Source organism: Drosophila rhopaloa, unplaced genomic scaffold (genome assembly GCF_018152115.1).
Source record: "Drosophila rhopaloa isolate 14029-0021.01 unplaced genomic scaffold, ASM1815211v1 contig_3, whole genome shotgun sequence".
NCBI lineage: Eukaryota > Metazoa > Arthropoda > Insecta > Diptera > Drosophilidae > Drosophila > Drosophila rhopaloa.
The window spans coordinates 5,054,725-5,081,044 of NW_025335123.1; the positions used below are offsets into that span (position 1 = coordinate 5,054,725).

General features: G+C 37.3%; 2 protein-coding genes across 12 annotated transcripts in view; one reads left to right on the forward strand and one right to left on the reverse strand.

Moving 5' to 3' along the window:
* Window positions 1–525: 525 nt before the first annotated feature.
* LOC108046450 (anoctamin-6) lies at window positions 526–12,771 on the reverse strand. Of its 4 annotated transcripts, none has more exons than XM_017126136.2 (10): window positions 12,534–12,771; window positions 9,872–10,325; window positions 7,922–8,349; window positions 5,150–5,722; window positions 5,033–5,088; window positions 3,802–4,372; window positions 3,123–3,744; window positions 2,505–2,710; window positions 2,161–2,442; window positions 526–1,696 (listed from the first exon to the last, which is right to left on the reverse strand). In XM_017126136.2, the coding sequence occupies exons 2-10, from the start codon at window positions 9,882–9,884 to the stop codon at window positions 1,451–1,453; spliced, it is 2,997 nt and encodes a 998-aa protein (XP_016981625.1). In that variant the 5' UTR covers window positions 9,885–10,325; window positions 12,534–12,771; the 3' UTR covers window positions 526–1,450. The 4 variants fall into 4 exon arrangements, with proteins under 4 accessions (XP_016981625.1, XP_044316771.1, XP_016981623.1 ...); XM_044460836.1 differs by having other exon boundaries at window positions 7,835–8,349; XM_017126134.1 differs by lacking the exon at window positions 9,872–10,325 and having other exon boundaries at window positions 7,835–8,349.
* A 1,076-nt stretch (window positions 12,772–13,847) lies between these two features.
* LOC108046443 (ras GTPase-activating protein raskol) overlaps window positions 13,848–26,320 on the forward strand; it is a 48,272-nt gene continuing 35,799 nt past the window's right edge. For all 8 annotated transcript variants that reach the window (XM_044461279.1, XM_017126105.2, XM_044461281.1 and 5 more), the window contains exon 1: window positions 13,848–14,780. In XM_044461279.1, the coding sequence (XP_044317214.1) occupies window positions 14,702–14,780 (79 nt within the window). In that variant the 5' untranslated portion in view covers window positions 13,848–14,701. The remainder of the gene's footprint in view (window positions 14,781–26,320) is intronic.

Sequence of the window (26,320 nt, forward strand, 5' to 3'; positions counted from 1 at the left end):
CCAGTGACTCTGCTTTGATCATCAATGTTGTTGAAACTTACAGAATGTTAAAAATCGAATAGTAAATTTAACTGAATCTAGCACCATGCTCACTTTTCCAAGAAATTCGTCAGATTTGTGGATCCTACAATCATACAAATGTTTGCTCAAGTGTAGTTACACCTCAGTCGTTCGTAATCCGTGGGGTGGATGAGCTGGCGAGGGGCTGGTGGTCCGGTAAGTGGTGTCTCTGTCAATTGGATGTTGTCCAGCCAAGTCGCTGGGTAGCGTTCCAATTGATTTGCTTTCATCGCCTTTCAATTGAGCTCATTTTATAACATCTCTCGCATCCGGTTTTCATTTTTATTTTTAAAAACTTTAGATAGTCAAAACAAACTTACTTTACTAGTTTGTTTTCTGCCGGTTGGATATTGTACCTTACACATATGTACATATCGAGTGTAAAAATAGAATAGCGATATGCTTAATCATCTGTAGTTCGTTTTAGCCATCCAATAGATAACCCATTGATAAGATTGGTTGAAATCACTGTTAACATTAATGGAGTTAAACCCATTTTTATTTTTTTGTTTTAATTCACATGCAGACCAGCACACAACACAATTCGTTTCTGGCTTAATCTCTATCGTAATCGTAGTTGTTATTGTTATCGTATAAATATGTTTATCAAAACAACAATTCACTATAGGTGTACGTACTGGTAAGTAGCATTTAGAGTTCTACAAAATATTGCGAAATGTGCAATGCTCTCGCTTGGCAATAATCAACAATAAAAACAATGGATTAGAGGGAGAGGATGAACCATATGTCTGAGTTCGCTTTTCGGTTGTGGGTAACATTGTTAGGTACATTGGATTGTTTCTTAGTGTTAGTGTTAGCATATTTAACTTGCACACATTTTGTGGTGTATAATTCGTATTGTTTATGATCCATATCCATCCTGGGTATGTGGAAATATATAGCTACCAACGATTTCGTTTTAAATTATAAATACTCGTTGTTAATGCACTTTGGACGTGTATATAATGTAAAAATATTTGTATATTTGTGTGCTGCTAAAGCGACTTGGCCTCACTGTGATCCTACGGGATGATGATTCAATTCTCTTGGCTCCTTCCGGGAGTTGCGTGAATCTTTTATACAATATACAACATATCCAACTCGATCCGTTTGGAAAATCAAGTAACAATATAAAACCTTATTCGTGTGTGTGTGTATATAAAAATGCAATTGCTTGACCGGGGTTTCGACATCCCCATTCGTTGAGCATTTCCAATGCAAACACAGTACAAAAATCATCTTAAGTACGAAGCATAACTTCCATGCGATAACGATACACAATCCCTAGATATTCGCGTGTCGGTATATACAAAAGTTCACAAGCTAACTATGTGTTACTGGAGAAACCAAGGAATGATCTGATGAACATGCAGCTCCCGTTCGCCGATCCTTACACAAAGGACGTGGCGTCATTGTTCCTGCGGGTCAAGGTCTCACTTTGGGGCTGGCGCGGCCCACTATCCGCCTTCGACAGACCGCCCACTTCCGTCTGCGCCATCTTCATGGCGTGCTGCTTCTCGTACTCGATGATGTGCTCCCGCAGCAGGAAGTTCTCCCGCTTGATGCGCTTCAGCAGGCGTCCCGACACATCCGGAACCGCCCAGCGCAGGATGCCCTGCAGCATGGTGATGATGTTCTGCGGGGCAAGCAAAGTCAAATATCAGATGTTATAAGCAATACATTTCATTAGAATAATTATTATTTATTAGAAATAATTCATTTTTAAAGAAATGTTTGAATAAAAACCGGAATAAACCATAGTTTATAACACATTAAAATATTTGATCGCAGCTTGACCTGTTTTGATTATTTGCTTGTAGCTTGATCTGTTTCGATTTTTACGGAGCATAATCTTTTGCTATTTTTTTTTTAACTGATCTGATCTGATTTTTTTTTATATCTAAAAATTTTTTTTTAATCGAACATGATCCAATGATTGTCTCAACTTGTGAGCAAAAACAAAATAAATAAAAATGCTTCAAATGTATTTGGAAGTTCTGTGGAAATGCAATCCTATTCTCAATAAAACTACTACTACGCGTTGATTATTACTTATAAATAGTTTTAGTTTTTTGGTAACCAATTAAGGGATTAACCCACCTGGTAGATGACGATGAAGGCCAGCCGACCCGTCAGTATCTTCCAATAAATCATGGGGCGTTTGTAGGGATGGGGATCTGTCGGCGGGTTCCGGAACTCTGTGTAGCGGCACACCGTCTCGTTCCCATGCTGACTGCCCCCCAGCAGCGGCTGCACCTGGAAGTCCTCGGTGTTGAACACAGCCAGCGTGAAGTTCAGGTAGTTGTTCAGCTCGTGATCGCCCATTGAGGCGGCATACACGATTTTGGGTATGAGGTTAGTGCTAAATGCAATTATCATTGCCTGCAGGGCACAAATTGGAATTAGAAAACAAACATCGTCGATACAATTCCACATTCACTTACACTCGAGGCCACGGCTATCCGGGTGACGACGGTCATGATGCTGTGCCAAACTCCAATGTCGCGGGCTCGCATTCCCACTGGCCGTCGCAGGAAGCGCAGCATCTTGATGGCGTCCAGGCGCACCTCCAGCACATTGTTCAGCAGGGCCAGCAGCGGCGCCAATGGGAAGGCCAAACTGAACAGGGTGATGAAGCCGAATTGCACAACTGCGGGGAAAAATAATTATTAAATTTAGAATAGCTTCTTATTAGTAATATAGTTAATTGTTTGGGGGTTTGGGATAAACAATTAAGTTAACAGTTCAATTAAATTAAATAGTACTTAAATGGCTTGCTAAATCAGAGGTTGCAATAAAATAGAACACAAATTTATAGTATAATGATAATATAACACTATAAACTCTGGGCAGTGCACCTGCCGATTTCTCAATGTAATGTTAAGATTCCATTTGGCAATCTTTCAAAGAAACATGAACTCAAATTATTTTGCAAGACAAATTCGCGCTTTTCAATTCGATGCTTAGTTTCTGCTTCAGCCTCCATTAATGTTGTAAATTATGGGTGTATCAAACATTTCCGCTCTGACCAGATAAAAATGATAGGTTCAACGGTGTCTTACCCATTTCGAGGTATTCCACGTAGAGCGAATTATTCTCGGCGGGCAGTAGATTATAGTCCTCGGTGAACTGGTTGTAGGGCACCAGGCGCTGGTCCTGGTGGCTCTTGTACCAGCCGTGGCGGTAGCTAAGCTCCTTGATGGTGCGCTTCAGGTAGGGGATGAGCATCTCCACGATGGCGTTGACCGCCTGCTTGCCGGCCATGATGATCACCAGTTGCATGCAGAGCTCCATAAGGCAGCCGCCAGGATTGCACTCCTCCTGGCGAAAGCCCAGCACGCGATTGTATTTGGCTGGATAGCCGACGAACTTGCCCTTGAGAAAGGCGATGTAGAAGAGCGAAGAGTAGTAATTGACGAACTGGAACACATAGTTTTTGATAGTTAGGCTCTCGTCGTACTCCGTCTGGGTGCGACAGTACTCGTAGTTGGTAAGCTTCACTGCCAGGCTTGAGTAGACCATGTCCAGCAGCGAGATCACCATGAGATCTATGATGCCCGCCGTCATGGGCAGGATCATCACCTTAAATGTCATGGAATTCTCGCTGCCCAGAATGCTGTGCGAGGCTCGCTGTGCCATTCTGTATATGATTATTCCCGCTATCGCAATGACTGATATGCAAATCTATCGAAAAACATGAAAATTAGTCTCTACTTCAACCGAAACTGAGAGTATACTTACAAACAATACCATGATGCTATAACTAGTGAAGTTGGGCAGGAACTTGGTACTCCAGAAGGGCACATCCGGATCCAAGGTGGTCCGCTTTCCAGTCTGGTCCTGCTCATATGCCTTGCCGGCCAGCCTTCTGGAGCGCGATATTTTGGCCAAGTATTGCGGACGCGGGTGCTCCACGTGGTGGGTAAAGCCAGTCAGTCCCCAACGGTGCACCAGTCCCGCCGAGTAGCGCTTCCAGAACTCAAGGTACACCACAGCCCAAATGGCCATCGACAGGGCGAACACCACCGTCATGTTGTTGTCTATCAGATAGTTGAACTTGGAGGAAGTACACGTCTCGTTCAGCCGCCAATAGTCACAGCTGCGGTCGCACTGCGGACACATGATCGTCCCGTTGTCGTCGCAGATGTCCCGGCTAATCGGATCGCTGCCCCACGTAATGAATCCGTACAGGAAACAGAGTAGGCCGAAAATGCTAATGGGGATCAGCATTTGGGTGTAGAAGCCCAGCCAAGCGAAGTATAGCGCCACCTTCGCACCAAAGTAGTCTTTAATTTGGTCCAGTGGTTGCAGGCTGAAAATGTATGGGTTATTCAAATTAATTTGTTTATTTTGTCATCAATTCTTGGTCTAACATATCCTCAAAATAAGCTTTATGGATTCCTTTCGCTCTTCCTTCAAGTTAAATCAATCTAAATTAGTTCTAAAATGTTACAGGCTGTTTTATTTCTAGTTACCATATTCCATCTTTTTGGGGCTTTTTCATTCGCCAAAAATTGCCATCCGGCAAAAAAAAGGTTTCAAATGCATATTATGCGCCCAAAGAAACTGTTTAAACTAACTCTTTGTTATTTAATATAACTTATATTCCAATAGAGCTGATCTCGGCAAATTAACATATTTAAGAATTTAAGAAGTTATTAAAAAATTTGATAAATTATCAGGGCAAGCAACTATGTATACCCACTAATACATTTATTTTAACATCCTAGAATTAATTCATTTCGCCTTTTTAGTTTATAACTGGATCAGACGAGTTAATCATGTATGACACCCAGGGTCTTTCCCCAATCTTTTTCTTAATATTACTTGCAGCTGCAAAAATTGTTTTTCTAAATTCAAACTTGCTGCTAAACCAATTTTTCAAAGCTGCGGTTTCGCAAGCTGCCTTTCCGAGAATTTGCGATACGAATAATTCCTATGATAATTCCTACGAAATGAGTAATTTTCTTACTTCTTCCACTTGGATATGTTGGCCCACTCCTTGAGCAGACGATCGCGATCGTCTTTCTGCAATAAATCGATAAGAGTTTATAAATAAGATAAGTAGATATGGTAGATATGCACTTACATCGTGCAGGGTGTAGGCGCAGGTATAGACGCCATCCTGGACGAGCTTCTCGATGCCCAGATTGTCAGCCGTCTCCTCGCCCTCGACGAAGTGCTGGCGCTGCAGAATGAAGTTGATGATGGAGTAGCGGGTGCCGGCGTCGAGGAAGTTCGGGTGCTCCGTGTCGTACAGTTCCAGGTAGTTGCGGGAGAACTCGAGGTGGATGCGCGGTTCGCGTTCCGGGAAGAGGGCCGTATTGAGTTGCACCGAACTGAAGAGGCTGCGGCACATGCGACTGAGGCATGTCTTAAACTCGTGCGCCGACTCGGCGAAGATTTGGTCCTGACCCGGAATGGGCTTGAGCGGCACCTTTATCTTGAGTATTTCCGCATAGCGATACAACACCTCGTCCGGCGCATGGATCTTGATGAAGTGCACCCGCTGCACCTTGTTGTGCTCCAGCTGCAGGCCCTCCCGCTGCAGATTCGCCTCGAAGATCTCGCACTTGCGCCTGTGCTCCTCCAGCTGGTCCTCGCCATTGTACGCCAGCACGAAGTCCACGCTCCGTTTGCCATCGTCGAAGCGCCGGTACGTCTGCAGATCCGGAGATCGGTGGGGAGAGAACGATAGAGGAAAGAGCATTAGTATCGGACTGGTGTGAGTCACTCGGTGGGTATCTTAAAAATACATTTGCTTATTATCTACACGGAAACAAAGCGTGTGGGTGCGTGTGCCTACACTCCCCCCAGATCACTAGGTGACCCTAGGATCACCCTATCACCGTGGCGGACTCCTCCTCCCGCTTATCTCCGAAGCGCAGTCCGAGCAGGAGGCAGCAGTTCAGCATCTTGGACAGATGGGTGGTTGGATAGATGGATGGATGAGAGCGACACCAACACAACCGACGAGGCCGAGAGGCAATTGTGATTTGGTGCCCGATCTGGAACCGACCGCTCTGCAGGCGCTGATTTCTCAGCTGTTCTGGCTTCGATCAGCTCCAAAGTGCCTGACTTAAATATTATATTACAATATACAAAATTCACATAAAGTGTTCATACCCAATCCCGCAAGCAAACTATATGAAATAGAGAAATATAAACAAACAAAGGAGAGCGTGAAAGAAGGCAGCAAGAACGTTATCAAGTGCAGAATATTGCTACAGCAGCATTTGAATCATATACGTGACGAGTGTGTGCGTTTGTGTGTACAGTGGTCGCTCGATAGCTCGAAACCTTATAATTTTCCATTCAAGGACTATGGTTTTAATGCTACTCTGTTTAAACTTTCTTATTCATATCGCAAAACAATCTCTAAGTTTCTTTTAAATTTATCTGTTGAAAATATATGAAAATCAAATTATATCATATCATTACTCAATTATTATTAAGGACCAATTATTTTACTAGTATACTTTTTGTATTTAATATGTTGCGTATATGAGGCAATATAAGCATTTTTAGGGGCCCTGTGTTATCTCTAAATTTAGAAAATTAAACTGAGAACAAATATCTAATATTAACATCCTATGCGATCTTTGTTCAATAAGAAGTGAGTTGTATTTTTGTACATTTATAACAGAAAAGATTGTTAAGTATTTTGTTTAGTGTATCGGTACTTAAATTTGAATGATTTATATTTCATATATGTAAAATATCTAAAATACGTGAGTACATATATACATTTCATATACTTGCTCTAATATACGTATGTCTGTATATTAGAACACACACATTTATGGAATATATTTCAAAACTCATAACACTTAATTTAAAAACCACTTGGTACAGCAACAATCTATTCAGTTTAGGAATACTTTTAAATTTATTTTTTGTTAAAGAAGGAACACTCAAATATAAGATTATACGAGCTCTGGTTCTATCAATATATATATCTATTATATAAAGCCGTAAATAACAATGTGTAACTTAAAACCTACAAGTGTGGAGTGACAAGAGTAATCTTAAGTACAGCCCACTTGAGCCTGACCAAATATATAGTTCCCACACTGCACAAAAAGGCTCCCTCTCAGGCAAACAGATGTGGTCTCTGCGTAGACCATAGATAATTTCATGTTAGTTGCGTAAGCGAAGACTTAGAAAAATAAAGTCAGTTTTACTAGAGAACTCAAACGTGAAGGTTGTTTTCCTTATTACAGGAATCTCTCACATTTTAACAAAAAAAAACATGGTTTTAATATTATAGGCAATGACTTTGTTCTAGTGCTATAGTGTAATAAATCTTCTATGCTATATCTTTGTGTCCTTACCTACATGTTGCTAGTACTGAACTCTTCTAACTATATATCAAGTTGGTAAGACAATTTCTACACAGGAAATTAGATATAAATTATAAAAACTGAATTACAAGGAAATGAAATATGGAAGGATTCGAGGTTGGAGCGACCACTGCAACACTGACAATAGAGATTTGAGTGCGAAAGCTTGTGCATTGGAGCACTGGCAATGGAAAGTGAAAGTGGGTGTGAAGAAATGGGGTGAAATGACAGAACAACAACCGCAAGGCAAACATGAAAGTGAGATCGATGTGGGTGCGAAAGATGAAGACATCGGCGGCAGTGCAAAAGCAAAGGCTCTTAACCGAAGCAGTTTTTTGGTTTGTTTTCTTTTGGTTTTTGATGCTTTAATATCGTTGTGGAACGAACGTATTTGAATTTGAATTGGATCGTATGTTACTGTCGTTGTTTACCCTTGATTTCCACTGGGAGTATGTTATTGGCAATTTCTTATCTTTATTAGAAATGTTGCTACTACTTCTTAACAGACGTCTAGAGACCTCATCGTCACCACCGCCAGCTCCTACTCCAGCTCCATCGCCGGCCACACCGATGCCAGTGGGCAGGTGGCCGCGTCCGTTCTGCAGGGCAATTATCTGGGCGGCGATCGCGGCGTCCGTGTGGTCCCCACCACCACCGCCACCTCCATTGAGGTGCTCCAGCGCCGTCGACTGGCGGTATCCGGGCTGCCAGGCGAGCGCCGCATGCTCGGCATTGAATCCGCTGCCCAGGCGCAGGCTGCTCCGACCCTCGTCGCCGGCCAGGTCCACTGCCGAGTGGTAGATGGTGTTCCGCGACTGCGAGATCGACTTGCGGTGCGCCGCCGCTGCTGCAGCCGCCTCCGAATCCGCCAGCGATATGGTGTCGAAGTACAGGCTCTCCCGCTCGTCCATTTCCGATTCGGGATAGTCGTAGTCGTGGGTGCGGACTGCAACGAAGGGCAGGTTGGGATTAGTCGGAAGTTCTGGGACTCTTATTACAACTAGATGGGTGCTGAGATGGTATGAGATGAGCTGAGAGGTGAGGCGGTGGTGGTGATGAGTTAGTGGTTACGTCTCCACACTCAAATTACAATACAAAGTGCATGATTACGATTCAAGTTTATTAATGTGAGCTTGTTTACGGATTAACAGCTTGTTTACCAATTTATTTCGCGTAAAAATGTAAAATGCTTCTTGATACCAATAGTTATCTGACCGATCTTTTCAATTTTTGTTTTCCTTCGTTTAGTTGCACTTTTTGGAGAAAATGCTTAATTTACATATTATTTTAATTTTCTTTAAAGAACATACCTATAACCTTTATACGACTTGTTTAAAAAACAAATGCATTCGTGAACTACAAATTAAATGACTCTACCATTAAATTTAACTTCTTAAAAAAGCTAATTTACCTAATCCCCTTAATGACGAACATCCAAATGGGTGAGATGACCAACGCTCATGATTAACATGATCTTTTTTATATTCTTATACATAAAAATCCTAGATTTAATGTGCAGTAATTCCCGACATAAAGTGTTTTAGTGACCTTTATTAATAAGAAATGTTATTTAATATTTGTGGTAGAGAGAGCACTGCATAGCTGAAATTTCCTATTAGCAAATCACTCCGAAACAATCCAATTAAATGGCATTTTTACCAAAACTTAGAATACAAAACTATCTTTAAGGATTGAAAGAATTTCGGTCTTTTTACCTTCTTTTATGTGTGGTTAATATAAAATTATTACAAAATAAGTTATATATTGTGTTGATGTTATGATAATCTTCAAAACATGATATCGGAAAAAACTAACGTTAGAAAACCAAATTAGGATGCGGTTGTCTATACGAACATAGATTGTGGCACGGTGTTACTAATGGAGATTAAGGGCGGAACTCGAATGGAAATAAATTTGCGTGCCGATTGGGTGTATCAGTCCACCTAATATTAATTACCGATAAGCTTAGAAGGCCCGATAGTGAGTCTGTGGCCATGATAGTGGGGATGATGGTATTTGATGGCCCAATTTGGAAGCCGACTTTATCGGAGGCCAGCTGTCGCTGATACCAACCGCCTGACTCATTTAAATTCGGTCAATTACATAAGTGCCCCACAGCGTTATGTACCCATGAACAAATGCGTGTGAGAGTTTCGATGAATGTATTAGATGAATGGATGGATGGATGGGGTGCTACTGCTGATGATCAGTTTCCGGCGCAAACTAGGGATGGTATGGTGCTTTTTCGAACTAAACACGGACAAACAAAACCAAATGAAGCTTGCGCCAATTCCAAACAATGCCTTGTCCAAAGATCGAAGTGATATCGGACTGATCTTGGATACAGCGAAATGAAACAAGTTGGGCGATCGAAATACATACAAGTCAAGAACAAAAAAACAAATTTGCATGACAACGGGTGCGATGTTGGAATTGTTGTTTAGTTGTTTACTCATTAAATTATTTACCCGCCGAATACATGCTTGGTGGCAGAGGAAGAGCGAGGTGAATGTCTTAGCGGCAGTTTATTTTATTATTTTTTTTTTTTTGTTTGGAAGTCGATTGCGATCCTCAAGCGTGCTGGCATTAGCGATCCTGCTGAACCTTCGTCGTATCGAGTCCTGGCGATAGTGGCTCCTTTGGAAGAACTTTCGGCACTTTCTGGGCGGCTGCGCAGCGGCGCCGGATCCCACGCATAACGATCAAGGATGGCGATTAGCGAAGAGAGTGCAGTTGATGCAAAAAAAACTCGTGGCTCCACAAAAAAAAAAAAAAAAAAACCCAAATGAAACTGAAATTGAAACTAAAACCGAAGCACACACAGAGATTCACCCGCGTTCTACTGCGCGAATGATGTCAGAGGGAAAAATAAATGTAGAGCCAGAGAGAAGAAATGCGTACGCTCGCGTTGTTTGCCGATTACTGAAAACAGAGTACGAAAAGAATAATAGAGGCTGAAATACACAAATTTGGTTCGGGCTTGCCAGCCGGCTAACCAACCAGCGGTAGCAGCAACAACAATAAACTGATTGCCCAAATAGGCGTGCAGCAAGTTGTGACGTCGCACAGTGTCTAGATATTGTTAATTTTAAAGCACCTTTTATGATCACCTTCGATCATATATTTGTAAAGAATAAATACATCTTTTATTATTTGATTTATAATAAAAAATTGTTTCAAAAATTGTAACAGAAAAATGCCAGGAAGAAAAGGTATAAACAACTGAATGTCATACAGAAAATGTATTAAGGAAAATACAAAAATACTTCTAAAATTTCAAATCGATCGGATCATTGATTTCGGTGTAGGGACGTGGAGTTGAGCTATTTAAGCCTGACGAGTTTTATTTCGAAATTTTTTGTTTACCATAGATACTCATTTAGAAAGTTATGAAATACGATTTTCTTCTTTTAGACATTTTTTTTTTTTATGGAAAACAAAATTTATATTCTATCGCTTTAAAATTGAATACATACATATATTTTTTTAATTTTAGCATACATTTTTTTCATTAGTTATGATGCCCACCGAATGATGGAATTCCGAACGTTGCCCTAAGGCCCACTGTTGCCATATGAAGATTAATACTGAAAAGTGGCACCCATACGAGTAGAATGCTTTGCGAGCAAACAATTTTTTTCCTCATCTTTAAAAAAAAACCTAAACAGTCGATTGTTTTTTCAGTATGCGTAAATGCATGATTCGTCACCTGTATATATGTTATACACAGATTTAAATGCACAGCAATCATATTTTCCTTCAATTTTGTTACACCAGTCGACAAAAGTATATTTTTATAATTTAAAAAGTCGACAAAAGAATTTTAATTAATTTAAAAATTCCATAAAAGTTTTTTTTTATAATATAAAGATCGATATTTTTTGTGAAAAACACAGTTGACTACAAGATGTTAAATACAGTAAAGTAAAATATTTTTGTTTAGTCAACCACTAAGATGACGTATATTTACTAAGAATCAACTATAATAAATAATAATAATAAAACTTTCAAAAATTAGATAATTAAATTAAATATTATAATATATAAATATAAATATTATTATTAATACTTTAAATAATGTTCTTAGTGTTAGAATTATTTTAAATTCAGACTAAAGCACAGAGAAAAGAATATATATGCAGTACGATTTATGATTGATGTCAACTAGCTTGACCTTTCCGAAAATTCTTTTTTTCCTACAGTATTTATTTTTTTAATAAGAGAAACTCAATTTAACCAATTGTTATATAATTTGGTTAACTATAATAAGAAATCTTATTAATATAAGCTCAAATTATATTTTTTTAATTTTTAAGACATAATTCTTATTTTATTTTATTGTATGTGACTCAAATATTCATCAACCCAATTTTAAAAAAGAGTTGCTAAGGTGCGGCAGAGCTCAAAAATAAATTAAACAAAGAGTATACATCATTTAGGATACAAAAGCCCATACATTATATGATAAGTATATCTTTGAAAATTTATTTGTTTTTCAGCCATTGATAGATTATACGAAAGACCAGTTCCTTTGGTAGCAGTTTGCCATATTATCTTGGCCATAAATACGGAAACTACTTGGGTAGCGTTATATACCTGGGGCCATATTACTATGGATAGACATCGGGTAAAATAACCGAAATCCCTGGATGCACACGGGCTTTTTAGGGGGGATGAATGGGAGAAAGGGTTAACATGTTGGCGGCAAAGGTAAAGGTCAAGCCGCCTCGTAGATTGTTGACAAATCAAAGTGCGAAAAGAATTCGTATTTGTCTATCGGAACGAAACCCGTTTTCGTAGACATGGAACCATGGAACACACCCGAAGTCAGAGGAACTAGTCCAAGACACGCGAGAATGGATGGGGGAATGGAGAAATTCGGTGGAGAATGGTTGTTCTAAATTCTTGAGCCGATGTCGATGATGATGATTATGATGATGCACTGCACCTTCATTTCTGTCTATGTGGACATTTCTATTTTTAGCAGACTGCAGTGGCCGAAAATAAACGGAAGGTCTGCCTCTGTCGTTGGAATACATTGAAAGCTTAGAATTAGAGAGTTAGCAACAAGGCGTTAGTATTAGCCACCGTGATAATGCCCATCCATTTTGGGTCTCCACCCGGACTCACCTGCTCTATTGTTGTCGTTGGCTTTAGTTAGTGTTCACCGTAGTTGACGACCAAGGCCATTTCCACTCTATAATGTCCTATATATATGGTGTTCTGGTCCTGGCACACACCGCTCGTTTCTCACAGCCCACAAATAACCGACAATTAATGTCCCAGCAATACTTGTTTTCATTAATTTACACAAAAAAAGAAACCCAAACACCTCGGATCTCCGGCCACAGTGTTGGCAAGCGTCAAGTCGTTGAAGTGCAGTGCTGCAAAACGCCGAACAGCTCAAGCAGTGTGACCAGCGAAATAGCCCCATTCCTCATCGAAGCGCACTTTTTAAACCTATTAATGTTTTATTCGAACGGCTTAGTAAGTTCTTATATATTGACAGTTCGTCGGTGTTCTAGTTCTAAAATGGATACTTTTGAGCTTTTCAAACAAAAAAAATGGTTGTATATTACTTAAATTTTATGTCCCAACCAAAAAAAAACGCCGGATAACCCGCTGGATAAAAGCCCTGATCTCTAATCAATTTTTAATTTTCAGAATCCATGCATTTTGTGGGTTTGATTACGAATAACATGATTGAAGTTGGCGAAAATAAGGATTTCTTGGACAAAAACAATAAAATCCTTTTGTTTTTTGGTTTTTTGTCATTATCCCCTATAATAAGACCTTTTTCAAAAAGGTAAATAAGTCACTCAAAAATGTGTATTTAAACTATGTATATCCAAAACTATTGCTTACAATAAAACAACAATTTTTAAATTTGTTTCCAAGAAATGTTTCACCCTAGTCGACCTATTTATTTATTCGTATTCAATTTACAATTACACATACATATTTTAACATCCATGCTAAAGGTACAGGTTAAGAGATAATGTTTAATAATTTAATCAAATTTCTGATCCGAAACAAATAAGTAAGCCTATCGGTTTTGTACTGGTTGAGCTAAATTTTGATATGTCTTTTATATCCACATTTGTGTTGCTTTTAAAGCTTAATTTTAAAAGCATTAGAGGCTTATAAACGAATTTTTATTTGTTTTTAAAATCGTTTGAATTTTGTAGTTATGGTATCCGTTAAGTAAAAAATTAAATTGATCATTTCATGGGCCTTGCTTCTGCTTTAACAGTTACAAAACACCGGTATTAAATCGGTGATTACCCAGATTAAATGTGATAAGGGGTATTCTTTAAAAATAAACAAGGCTATGTGAACTTTAAAATCCATGGGTAGTATATAAATCACCTGGTAACGTTCTCGGTGTTTTTGTGGGTTCCCACAAACGGCCACACTAAGTTCGGGCACCCCCGACAAGGGCACACTAATTTTGTTGTTGTTGCGCATTCGAGCGCCGCGGTCGACGTCGCGGCTTTCCGCTTATTTTCCGTTTGAAAAGCCGTCGTGCATTTGAAATTGCTTTCGATCCGATCCGAAGATATGCATAGATTTTAATTGTGTTTTTTTTTTCGAGTGTTGTGTGGGAGAGTGTCACCTCCAAAAAAAAGCGGCAACAACAAGGTTAATTTTCTGGAGCGCACACACAAATACAGCCGAAACATGCACATGCTTGATTTTTTTGTTGTTGGCGGAGTCGTGATTTAAAAATAATACAATACACCAAAATAAAATCTACACACACGTATACAAGTGCAAAATAAAGTTTCTGGTTTCTGGTGATAACAACAACAATTATTGAGGTGGAGAGCAATATAAAAAGAGGTACCGCAAAAATGCCACTCAGCTGTTACGAATAAAAACAAAAAAAATAACACTAAAAACATCGAAAATCAAGTCAAGAGAGATACTAGGGAAGATGGAGATTAAAACAAAGAGCGGAATTGGAATCGTTAAAAACCAAATAACAACTACAACAACAGCGGCAAACTGCTCTTGAAATCGCCACAAATCTCGGACTTTTATTTGTTTTGCTTTAATCTTTTGTTTTACAATAACCCCCAAATCAGCCATAAGGCACAAGTGCAATAAAAACAAAACAACAATAGCAAGAACAAACAAAATCAATATTCAAATTAACCAGCAACGACAACAACAACAACTCAACGAGTCGATAAGCTAAACGATAAGTGAGAGAGCAAAAGGATAGAGAGACAGAAAGAGAGAGAGAGAAAAAAAGAGAGAGCACAGCATCCATCCAAAATTACCACCCCCACAAAATGGGACGACGAACTTATTTAAGCCGGGCCTCAGCGATTTCCTACCCCAGCAGAATCGAAGGATGGCTGGATGTCTGCGGTAAGTGGGAGTTACCTAAATACATATATAAATACATATATGGAAATACAAACCCATCCAAAAATAAAACCATAATCTAAAGTAGTAGTATAACAACATCTAACTTTTGGCGAAAATAAAAATGTATTTAAATGCAAAAACAACAATTTGGGGTATGAAATCGATTAATATTTATGGGTAGTTATAGGATTTAATAACTCAGGTCTTACCGTATAACAACTTCTTACTGTAGGGGCAAAAAGATCTGAAATTAATAGGAAACAATAATGTAATATAATGTATCTTTCAAATTAAATATGATGAATCAATATGGCGTTTACGTAATAAATTTATTCATTTTTAAATAAATCAAAATATCGCCTTTAACAAAGTAAACGACAAGCTTTGCCTTTGAAACTTAAAATTAATTTAAATTGGCCCAATAAATAAAAAACGGTATCCGTAGGATATCCTCTTTCCGATTCTATAAACGTAATATAGCGTAACGAAGGTTAATCATCAATTGGGGTTTATAATACAATATCATACTATTCTAAAAAACAAATGTCGATCGATACAGTTAACGGATATACAAACGTGCATAGGTCATTTGATTTTTATAAAACTCATGTTGATTCAGATTTTCCAAAAAAAAAACACACAATAATGTGGGTTTTTACAATATGTCAGGATATAGCCGCCCAATCGGTCCTAATAAAAAAAGGTATTAAAAAAATTATACAAAATAAATATTTGTATTAATATATAACTTCCAATAATGTCCGACAATGTTTGTTTTAAAGGGACTGTCTATCTAAAATTTATTTACAACATATCTAAATTGCTGAATCAAAAACTAAAAAAATGTATGTAAACGAACTTGATTTACTATTTCAAATAAATAAACTGATAAGGGAAAAACATCTGAAGGCAAATAATGGTACCGAAGTCTACCCTCTGCCGAAAAACAAATGTATTTTCTAATCGCATCTTGAAACAAACAAAAAGCAGTAATCTAGTTTACTATTGGTTGGATTTGGTGTTGTTTTGGGAACCCCCAATTTAGAGTAACATTTTAGATATAATCTTTTAATGCACACGATATATGTATGTACATATGTTAATACAGTTTAACTATGCAGGTGTATTATAACTGCTGTTAGCTTTGAACTCAATTTGTATAGTTTTGAGTCTATTAAAGAGATGCCAAGATGAAATTTATGCTTGTCTATATTTTATATTGACTACATTTTTGTTACTACTTAAAAATATATTGACTGTTATGAGACAATAAATAAGTCACAAAAACAGTTAGCAATTTATGAACATAAAACCCCACCTCTTTTATAAGCACTTTCATTTATCCAAACATTCCTACCTTACTTTTAATGGGAAACCATGTTTTGGGAGTACGACATACACCAAAGTCAAACCAAATGACCAACTCGAATTGTTTTTCACTTGGCTATAAATTTAACACCTTTTTAAAAGTGCATAAAAATAGTAAACAAGTGTCCATAATTTGAGTTTTTTAATGTGACAGTTATGGGAGGTTCATCTGTGGATTTATACCAGGGACGGGGGAATGGGAAAGGGGGGAAACTCTCGGCGGATGCGGATGTGGAAGCGGTTGCGGATGTGGGATATGGGATGTTTGATGTTTGCTGTGGGATGTGGGATGCGCTCTCTTCAGCTAAGTATCTTCGTGTCACCTGTGCAAATTCCTGGGCCTGGGAAAAAATACCTTTCCACATTTTCGGGCAGGTTCATGTTTGCCGTTGAGCGTTTTTCCCCGTTATCTCACATTTTACCTGTCGCAGGTTGTCTCTGCTCATAGTTGTTGTTTTTGTTTTTATTGTGAGGGGTTGGTCGTGCGTCCCTCGGAAAAAGGTAAAACACTAAAACACAAACTCACGCACACACACTGCAAATACCCAGGCAAATAGACAATAAAGCCCCTGCGCAGGGTCTTTCATCGATGTGCAGGCGACCAAAGTGGCAAAGTTCAAGTGGCGAAGTGGCTAATTTGGTCCTCACTGGGTTCTTGAAAATCGTTTAAAAATACATTGTTTTTATGGCTATAAGCACTTTCAGGGTTGTAAAAAGAAGCAAAAGAAGGGAATAACTGTATATAGGACTGAAAATTAGGGCGTAAACAAAATTGTGTGATTATAAAGAAACTAGAAATTTTTAGAAATTCTTTCAAAATTGATAACGTGCTTATGTGAATTAGGGAAAATTATCTCAGTATACTAAAGTAGTTATATTTAACCATATTTAATATAATACAAGTTTAGTGCTCAGAAACTATGATATCTAACTTAATAAAACTCTACAACTATTAAATGAATAGTGACGAAACTTATAGGAACTGTGTTGAATAATTTTATGAAATCAAAAACTTGTACGTGGGTAAATATTTTAATTATTTAATAAGGTTCCTGATTAGCTCCTGCTTTTGTCGCCTGTGGCACATATGTATATGTGTTTATAGATTAGCATTGGGCATTGAAGGGGCACGTACAACAAAAATTGGTAAAAGCACACAAACACACACTCACACAATCGCGATAAGTGGCAGCAAAAAAAAAAAAAAAAAAAAGAAAAAAGGCTACCTTCGCCTTGAAGACAACTTCTCTTATTGCCGTTTTCGGATTTCGTTGGTTTGCCTCATTTGCTTTATTTTTTCATTTTTTTCCTTACCTTTACCTTTTTTTGTTACGGTTATTTGCCCGCAGCGGAAGGAAGGTGTGTTTATTTCCAGGTGAATACGATGGATGGTTTTTGGTGTGTGCGTGCGGGTTGGTGTGTCAAGGTCATTGATGGCATTCTATAGTAACCTTTTGCTTCGTCTTTGCCATTGTCCATGTCTCTTGGTCTTTTGTTGATTTCTTGCACTGCTTTTAACCCACCTACAAAACTCGGCTGGCCAACAACCACACAGATACTGGCAAACAAATGCACAGAAAATAAATATCACCTGATTATTAAAGTAGATTTGGTTTCATAATATTTTGTTTAATACATTTTTATGCATCTTGAAGATGAATACTGTTTTGGTAATTCGTAAAAATTTCAAAACTTTAAATTTTAAGTTAAAATCATCCAAAAATAATACACATAGGTAGATACTTACAATAAGATAAAATTTTTGAAACCTTTAAACAGTCTACAAGAGATTTTGATTTTTAAAAATATAAAAATATCCGTTGATATATGACGTTAAAGAAATGATGTCCAGTTTAATAAAATTCATATTTTACCTAGAATAATAAAGACGTTTACTATACCATAAACACGAAATGATTGTTAATGAAGTTATCATAACGATTAAAATTGTTGAAATGCCAAAAAAGTTTACAAACTTAAAATAATTAAAAATAGCTTTCGTAAAATGTTTCCGATTGTATCTTACTTTCTGTCTGTGTAAGTTGAGTTAAGAACAAATCGTAGGGGTTCGATCCATATGGTTGTTCCTGTTATTTTGTTTGCTTGTGTTGTTCTTTCGTGTTGCCCGCTGGCTTGACATCATTTCTGTCATGTTTCGTGTTGTCGTTGCCATTTTATTTGGTCGGTTGTTAGTTGGTACAGTGAATAAAAGCCATGAAGTCCTAAAGAATATATGGACAAAATTTGTATTTTAAATATGTATAATTGTAGAAAATATTTTATTTTGAATTGTTTTAAATCAGAGTGCCTATGCAGATATTTGTATATCAATTAAAAGTTAAAAAAATATAACAACAAATATAATAGTCGATAAGTCTAAAGGCTATATAACATTTAGTTTAGCTTAAGAAACTTAAATGTCTGAAGAACTTGTATTTCTTAAGGTTCGATTAATGAAAGTTTAAGGTTGTAATGGAAACTTTCTTTCTGAGTGACTTCCAGATAATTATACCCGTTACTCGTAGAGTAAAAGGGTATATTGTATTCGTGCAAAAGTATGTAACAGCTAGAAGGAAGCGTTTCCGACCCTATAAAGTATATATATTCTTGATCAGGGTCACTAGCCGAGTCGATATAGCCATGTCCGTCTGTCCGTCTGTCCGTCTGTCCGTCTGTCCGTCTGTCCGTCTGTCTGTCCGTCTGTCTGTCTGTCCGTATGAACGCTGAGATCTCGGAAACTATAAAAGCTAGAAGATTGGCATTTTGCATGTAGATTTGGGGAGTTCCTACGCAGCGCAAGTTTGTTTCAAATTGGTGCCACGCCCCCTCTGACGCCCACAATCGCTTATATACGATTTTAAAAATTTAAATATTTCGGAAAAGTAAAAATGCAGTTGTATTGTGTTTATCAATACCTATCGAAATGTAGAATAAATTTTTCAAATCGGACCATTTGTTAAAAAGTTATGCGTGATCAAAGTTTCTATCTCCATCTCCCTCGCACTCCCTTTACCTGAGTAACGGGTATCTGATAGTCAGGGCACCCGACTATAGCGTTCTCTCTTGTTTTACATATTATTTTCTTTACTCAAAGTACATTTACAATGATATAATTTTAATTGGCCGATTAAAAGTACATATTTGTTCTTTCGTTTTAATTTAAGGTTAGGATAATATTCCTTATGTTTAATTAAATACCAGTTACAAAAGTCCTAATCCCTTAAAGAGAGTGTCCACTGTACCCTGTTAACCCCTCTTGGCTTTCGCTTTGCATGTCACTTGGCCATGTCCAAACTCTTCTTCTTGGCCTGTTTGGTTCGGTTCTTTGGGCTTTGGCGTTTAGAAATTGGTTATGAGGCCGTTTGCGTACAAAACACCAGCAGGCCCATGCCAAAAGCGTTAAAAGGAAGACGGCGAGAAGAGGAGAAATCGACTGGGCCAAAAGGCGGGCCACAACGGAAAACTAAAGACTGGAGGAGGAGTGGCCAAGACACGACGATGGAGAAGAACGTTAAACGGCGGAGCGACACTCGAGTGTCGAGATGATGGCGTCATTAACTTGGCCGAAAGCTTTTGTCGCTGACACACTTTTTGCCATTGCACTCTTTGTTGTTGTGCGATTCGATTTTTATGGGTTATAGCGCCACCACCTGCTAACTCTTAAATTGCAGGTTTCAGTCACAAATGTATCTCGAAGTTTCTAGATTTTAAACGCTTTCAAACAATTTGCCACTCTCTCTAAAGAAGAATTAATTATTTTGAAAAGTTCCTAATACTTACAGGTACTTAAACGCTTAATTACATTTAAATAGGCTATTTTGAGTCTTAGCGAATTAGCAAGCGCATTTTCCAAGTCTAAAACAATTTTATTTTCAAAAAATAACAGTAAGAAATCACAGTAAGAAATCAGTTGCTAAAATCACTGATCAAACTTTTCTTTAACAAAATTGATTATAAAAACATTATTGTAAAACATTAAATGAAGTAATAGAAACAAAACTCAGAACTTGAATAATAATTATAGTAAGTTAACAGGTTCTTACAATTAAGGAAACCGACAAAAAACAAATATAGTCGAACTTTTTTAAACGCAAAAATTCTTTTGTATGATATATAATACCTCTCGATAGATAATAGATTGGAAAATATTGAAAAAGTGTATGGTCAAATAAATAAAATAAAGGAAAAGTGCGATCCGAAAAAGCCACCGCATATTAATTAAAACTCGCTGGTTCAAGTTCAATGATCCCCGGCAAACTTTCGTTTGAGGAAAACCTTTCCAATTGCAATCCGTCCATAATCTGGCTGGGATCTGCCGCCTGCGAGCTTGACCCACTGCATCTGCTAGAAAGTGAAACATGGTCGAAACGACTGGCTGGGATTACCTGTCCCAGGTGAGAGGGAAAGAGAAGGAGGCAGGAAGACGGAAAGAGACGGGCTGACGCGGGGGGAAGCTACTATAATTTTCTATTTTCAAGTATCGAATGCGTTCGCTGTCGCCGCTGCAAATGCTGCCCAACAACTTTCTATGAAAAAATTCACTTTTTCCTCTATGTCCAACCAACAACACCACCTGAGTCTACCGAGTGTTTTGGGGGTCCAAAGCCGGCTTTTTATTTGTCTTTCTGTTGGGCTTTTAGCAAATCGAACTCGAACAGATTAACACGTTGCCGGCGATAAAAACAAAAGGGAAACTTCAGTGAAAGAAAACCCGTTTGTATATGTTCGTATATGTATTTAGAGAAAAACAAAAGCCACACACCAAAAGAAGTGTAAAAAACCATTGTCCAGATGGAACTCATCGAAATCTGGGTTCCCAGGGGATTGAATCATATTTGGGCTGCCAAAACACTTGTTTCCCCCATACGAATCATATCAAAATAAATCCGAGCGGAATGTAAACACATTTGTACTGGGCTGCGTATGCAAAAGCCAAACAAAAGCCAAATCAAAACAAATCACACCCGAAGAATTCGCCTAACAATCCGTAAAGTGTCGCTATAATTTTTATTTAGATCTTATAGTGTTTCGAATCGGGGCAGTCGGCGATTTCTTAGCGTATATACAGGTATTTATTTTTCGTTCTCGGAAATGAGGTGTCAATTTACCGAAATTCAAATGAGAAGTCACGAAAATCAATGCGCTTTGCTGAACAAAGAAATTAAGGAAATCAAATATCAAACATCAGCAGAATTTCTTTGAAATTATGGGATTCAAAAAAAAATAATACATTTATAAATACCTAAGAAATACCTAACGTTGAACCGAACTAACTAAAATATCAACATACCATTTTTTGCACTTAACAACTTAAGTGTTATTTTTCTCGCCGAAATGAAACTAAAGTCGGAACTTCCACTGAATCAAATCTATCAAATGATCCCGAAAAAGAAGATCGTGTGTGTATCTGAAAAATACAACACCCAAAGACCTGCGATTCCATTTGTCATATCACCAAAAAGAAATAAATAAAAGCCACAACAATGTGGGAGAGAAGTGGAAAGACTGGGAAAAAGTTGAAAGAAAAAAATCTATAAATGAATTGACAAATCAAATGCAAGCAGGTCGCTGCTATTACATGATGCGAAATCCAAGTTATGCTATAATTCTGCATTGTTTGGTTTTAAAGGGGGGTAAAAAGTGGAACAGCCCGAGTTGGTTTGTTAGATTTCAGTCTCCGGTTTTTTTTTTTTGCCGTTTGTTTGTGTTTGTGTTGATTTTTCGAACGTTTCGCATATTTCCCATAAACCTAATTAAATGCGTTTGTTCGTTCGTTTACGCAACGATTTGTGTCGGGATTGCGTGCCATCTATATATACAGACGTCTGGGCATATAACACGGATATATATATGTATATATACATATTTATATATATGCATCTGGGTCGGGCGGGTCACCGCCCAAAATGCAACATGTTGTTTAGGGGGCGGGCAGGGGCGGAGGGCGCCGAAGATGATTTGGGACAGCTGCAACATGCGGAAGCTATAGCATTAACGCGGCACTCAAGAAAAAAACGTCTGCATTTGTCTGTGCTTAAAAAGCTTTTTGTTTTCGTTTTAAGATAACAAGACCAACTAATATCAAGCCAAATTCTAAAACCATCATTTCTTGATGCCTAAGAATATTTATGCTGTTCAATTAAAATGATTTAAGCAAATTACAATTTTTAATGATTTTATTAACTTTAAAATTTACCATATAATTATTTTAGTAAAAAAATAATTTCAACAAATTTTCTACAAATTAGTTTTAATCAACAGGACATTCTTTTGGAAAGTAATAATTTATTTTATATGTTATAAGTAGGATTTTTTGAACAAGTTTTTTCTCTGAATGTGGTTGAAAGGCGTAGTGCCACGCCCCCATTTGTTTGAGGCGACGGCCGAACAAAACGCCAACCGCATGAAAACACATTTCTTTCTTGTGGTTTAGCTGGCGACAATGGACAAGGGAAACATCTTGCTTCCCCCACCCAATTGGACACCCCCTTCCTTTAATTTTCCCCCTCACTCAACACCACCCCCTTTAATTTTTCCCCCTCGACAACACCACTTTCCCCTCCCTCCCCGTCCTCCAGTCACCCACACAAATGCACAGATGACGCAGAGCATAAATTATTTTAAATTAGTTTTAATTGGCAATGTCTTTTCGTTGCGCCTTAACATTTAATAATTCAATTTTGTGGGATGCTTTTTTTTCTTTGGCTAAGCAGAAAAAATGTAAATCAATCCGAATTCCGATAGGAGAACTCAACTCAAATAGTGGGAATTATTCAAGATTTCCGATGATGTCATTAATTTATGCGAGTTGATAACGAAATGAAAAGAAAATTACTGCTGGATGATGTGAGAAGTTGTCGGCATGGTAATGAGATAATTCCAATTAACGACCATTCTTATTGTTCAGCACAGTGCGTTTCGGTGCGGGAACTCCAATCGTTACCTAATTGGAAAATTAAATAAATCGTTATAGACGAATGAAAATGGATAATGATTGTTTGATAGGTGATGAAGGGTTAATTAATGGACTTCAAATGGAAACACAAAGGTTTGTTTGATTACTTAATGGTTTTCTTGTTAATTGCAAAACTAACATGTAACAATTTCTATTCATAAATAATTATTTTCTCTGGTAACTTTCTTTTGACTTCCTTTGGCTCATTAAAATAATAATATATAAAATAGATTTTAATCATTCGTTCTAATTTTATTTTTATTCATAGTTTGCTTACAAAAAAACCAACTGAAACAAACTCATTTTTTTATCTTGGTAATTTGTGACTAATATTATATGCTTAAAAAAAAATCCCAATTTAACAAGTCATAATTTCATATATTTGGAAAACAACCCAAAAAACAAAGATTTCTTATTTTTAATTTAATTAAAAACATATATAATTATAATTTTGTAACCAGTCATTATTTGTAATATTTATTAAGTAAAAAACCAATCAATATTTAAATATTTTATACCCAAAAACAAAAGATTCTTTTTATCTTAGGAGACCGAATTAAAATGCTGACTTACCAACGATTAATTGACTCTTGAGCTTTAAACTTGTTTTAAAATACTAGGAGTGGAAATATCTAAAGTTTTCAATAAGAAAATGACTTGATTTAATGATTCAATGCAAATTAATTCATATCTATATTTGTTCAATAGGTATTAATTTGCCTTATTGTATACAATTATTGAAATTGCAACTATGTGCAAGCCATCTCCGAATTAAACTTTGCACGAAGAGTTTATTATTATTTTAATTTATTTTGACAGTTTTCCCATGATATTATTCCCTGATATTATTCCGTAGAATATTCGCCTAATCATATAGAATTAATGACTGAAGCTTCTAGATCTGAAACGCACTGTAAATCTTGGGAACTGTGTGTTCGACATTCATGACGAGAAGAGCATTACGTGAAATTGAATCTGTCGTTTGTATCTTATCTCTGTAGCCCCCTGATGGTCATATAAACACATATATTCTTCACGGCACAGGGAAATGCACTGCAGTGCCAAGATAATTCACAGATTGTTCGAATACCCGCCAAGAAAAAGCGAGAACAATAAGTCACATGAAGTTCAAGTATAAAACGATTATTTTTTTATTTCTGAAATAATTTTTAAGAGAGTTAATAAAATTACAACTATATTATTTTATTTTAACTATTCTTTAAAAAATAGTAGAACAGCTCTTTAAAGGCAAACCATTTTTTAAATGGTTTGTTTAGTTTTAAAATGTTATATGGCAACACGTTAGGCTTGGACATCATAGTTTAAGGTCAAACATTTTTTTCTGTGCAAAGTTATTGAGGGGGCAAAAAGAATTGATGGAGGGGGGAAAACCAAAAACACTTGTTTTTCCACGTTTTTCACGCTCAGATGCCAGCTGATGGCCAGTATTTGTGTGCGTTTGTCCATTGAACAACCGCAAATCTCGGCTCGCCCCTTGAAGACCCCCTTAACCCCTTGTCGCCCCTCATCGCCACCTGTTGCCATGTGCAGAAAAAAAAAGAAAAATAGCTGACACAGTGCATTGAACTCGAGAACTCAAAAAGCGAGAAATTCTTATGCAAAAACAGCAACAAAATGTAAAAAAAAATGAGAAAATGTATAATAAAGAAACAAACGGCCAAAGAACGTTAAAAACAAAAATAAAAAAAATTAACGCAAACTTGCTGAGCAACGACTTCAATTTCGCCCCCTCTCTTTCGCTACCCGTCTCCCTATCTCCTATCTCTTTTTGATGCTTCTACGTCATCGCTTCACTTGCTATTGCAGTTGTTGTTGTTGTTGTCTTCACAATTACTTACAATATTTATGTTAAATCCCTGCAGTACCGTTCATCACCTTTTAATCGCTTTTTCATCACCAAAAATTCATCACTGCTGATTAATCGGCGATGAAACTTCATACAAATTAGTGATGAATTTAACATTGGCATGTCCTAGGAGTTAATCAGTGAAAAATTCATCACTCTTTAATCAGTAATTCATCACTCTTTTTTCAGTTTTTCATCACTCTTTAATCAGTAATTCATCACTCCACTCCATTTTGTCAGCTCATTTTATGGGGAGAGAGTCAGAGTAAGAGAGGGAGATGGAAATTTTTCTGCGTTGCCTACGATCGGGGACTGAGAGTTTCGGCTCTGCCTGCGTCGCACTCGGCTCTGCCGACTTTGCCTTTGTCTCTGCCGGCGTCGCAGTCCGCTGCTGATTAAACAGTGATGAATTTTTGTAGTGATGAATTTCGGAACTGCAGGGATGGTAGACGGCGCCGGACTTGAAAAATACGATTGCTCGAATGTACATATGTATGTATGTGAAATAATTCGCTGCTTAAATAGGAAAACAACGGAGAACTCCACAAAGTCAGACTTTAAATACACTGTGAAAAGCAAGACAAAACCAGAAAAATGGTTTTCCTCTATTATCGTAGTGATTTTTCAAATAATAGTGTTCAACTTATTTATGTTCAGTATGAAAATACAGAAATGTATCTATTCTATTTTTATTGCATATTCGAAAAATGTTTACTGTATGCTTTCAAAGCGTTCAGAAAGCTCAAAAGGGTAGAAGAGTTACATATGAAGAGGAGCTCAATAAAATTGGTTGACTAAAATTAAATTTTTGTACTTTGAAAAGCTTAATCGTTTGCCCATCACAAATCGTTTGAATCACAAGAGAATGGTTTGCCTTTCTTTTAGAATTTTGAAAAATTTGAACTTTTAAGTTTTAATCATAATTTGGATCCAGAACAAATCTTTTGCCTACTCCTTAAAAATGGTAATGCCCATTTTTGTCATCCTCTTAAATAATAATCCCATGGGAGCAAATATATTTTTTCGAATAACGATTTCGCCATTTTTAACGGTTTAATTTTTTGAATATTTGATCAAAATCTGCTTTATTTATATGTCAGTTATAATCAAATTAAGAAATCTATTTGCACATTGCGCGGGTTTTATGATAGCAAAAAGAAACCATATGGTTAATTTTTATGTGAAACTTCGCTCAAATAGACCTGATAACAAGTGATTCTAGTAAAATTGATCAATTTGAATAACTCTCCATAGGTAAATAGGTTTGCCTATATGGGCAATTTTTATTTGACGGTTTTCAAGGGGCGGGCAAACGATTTTTGTTAAAAATGCTTCATTTCACGCGTGTCA

Coding starts and splice junctions, on each gene's coding strand:
- LOC108046450 (XM_044460836.1), bottom strand. Junction 5,723..7,834: donor ACTCCCAGTGGAAATCAAGG/GTAAACAACGAC, acceptor CCGGATCTGCAG/ACGTACCGGCGCTTCGACGA. Junction 1,697..2,160: donor CCTTCATCGTCATCTACCAG/GTGGGTTAATCC, acceptor CTTGCCCCGCAG/AACATCATCACCATGCTGCA.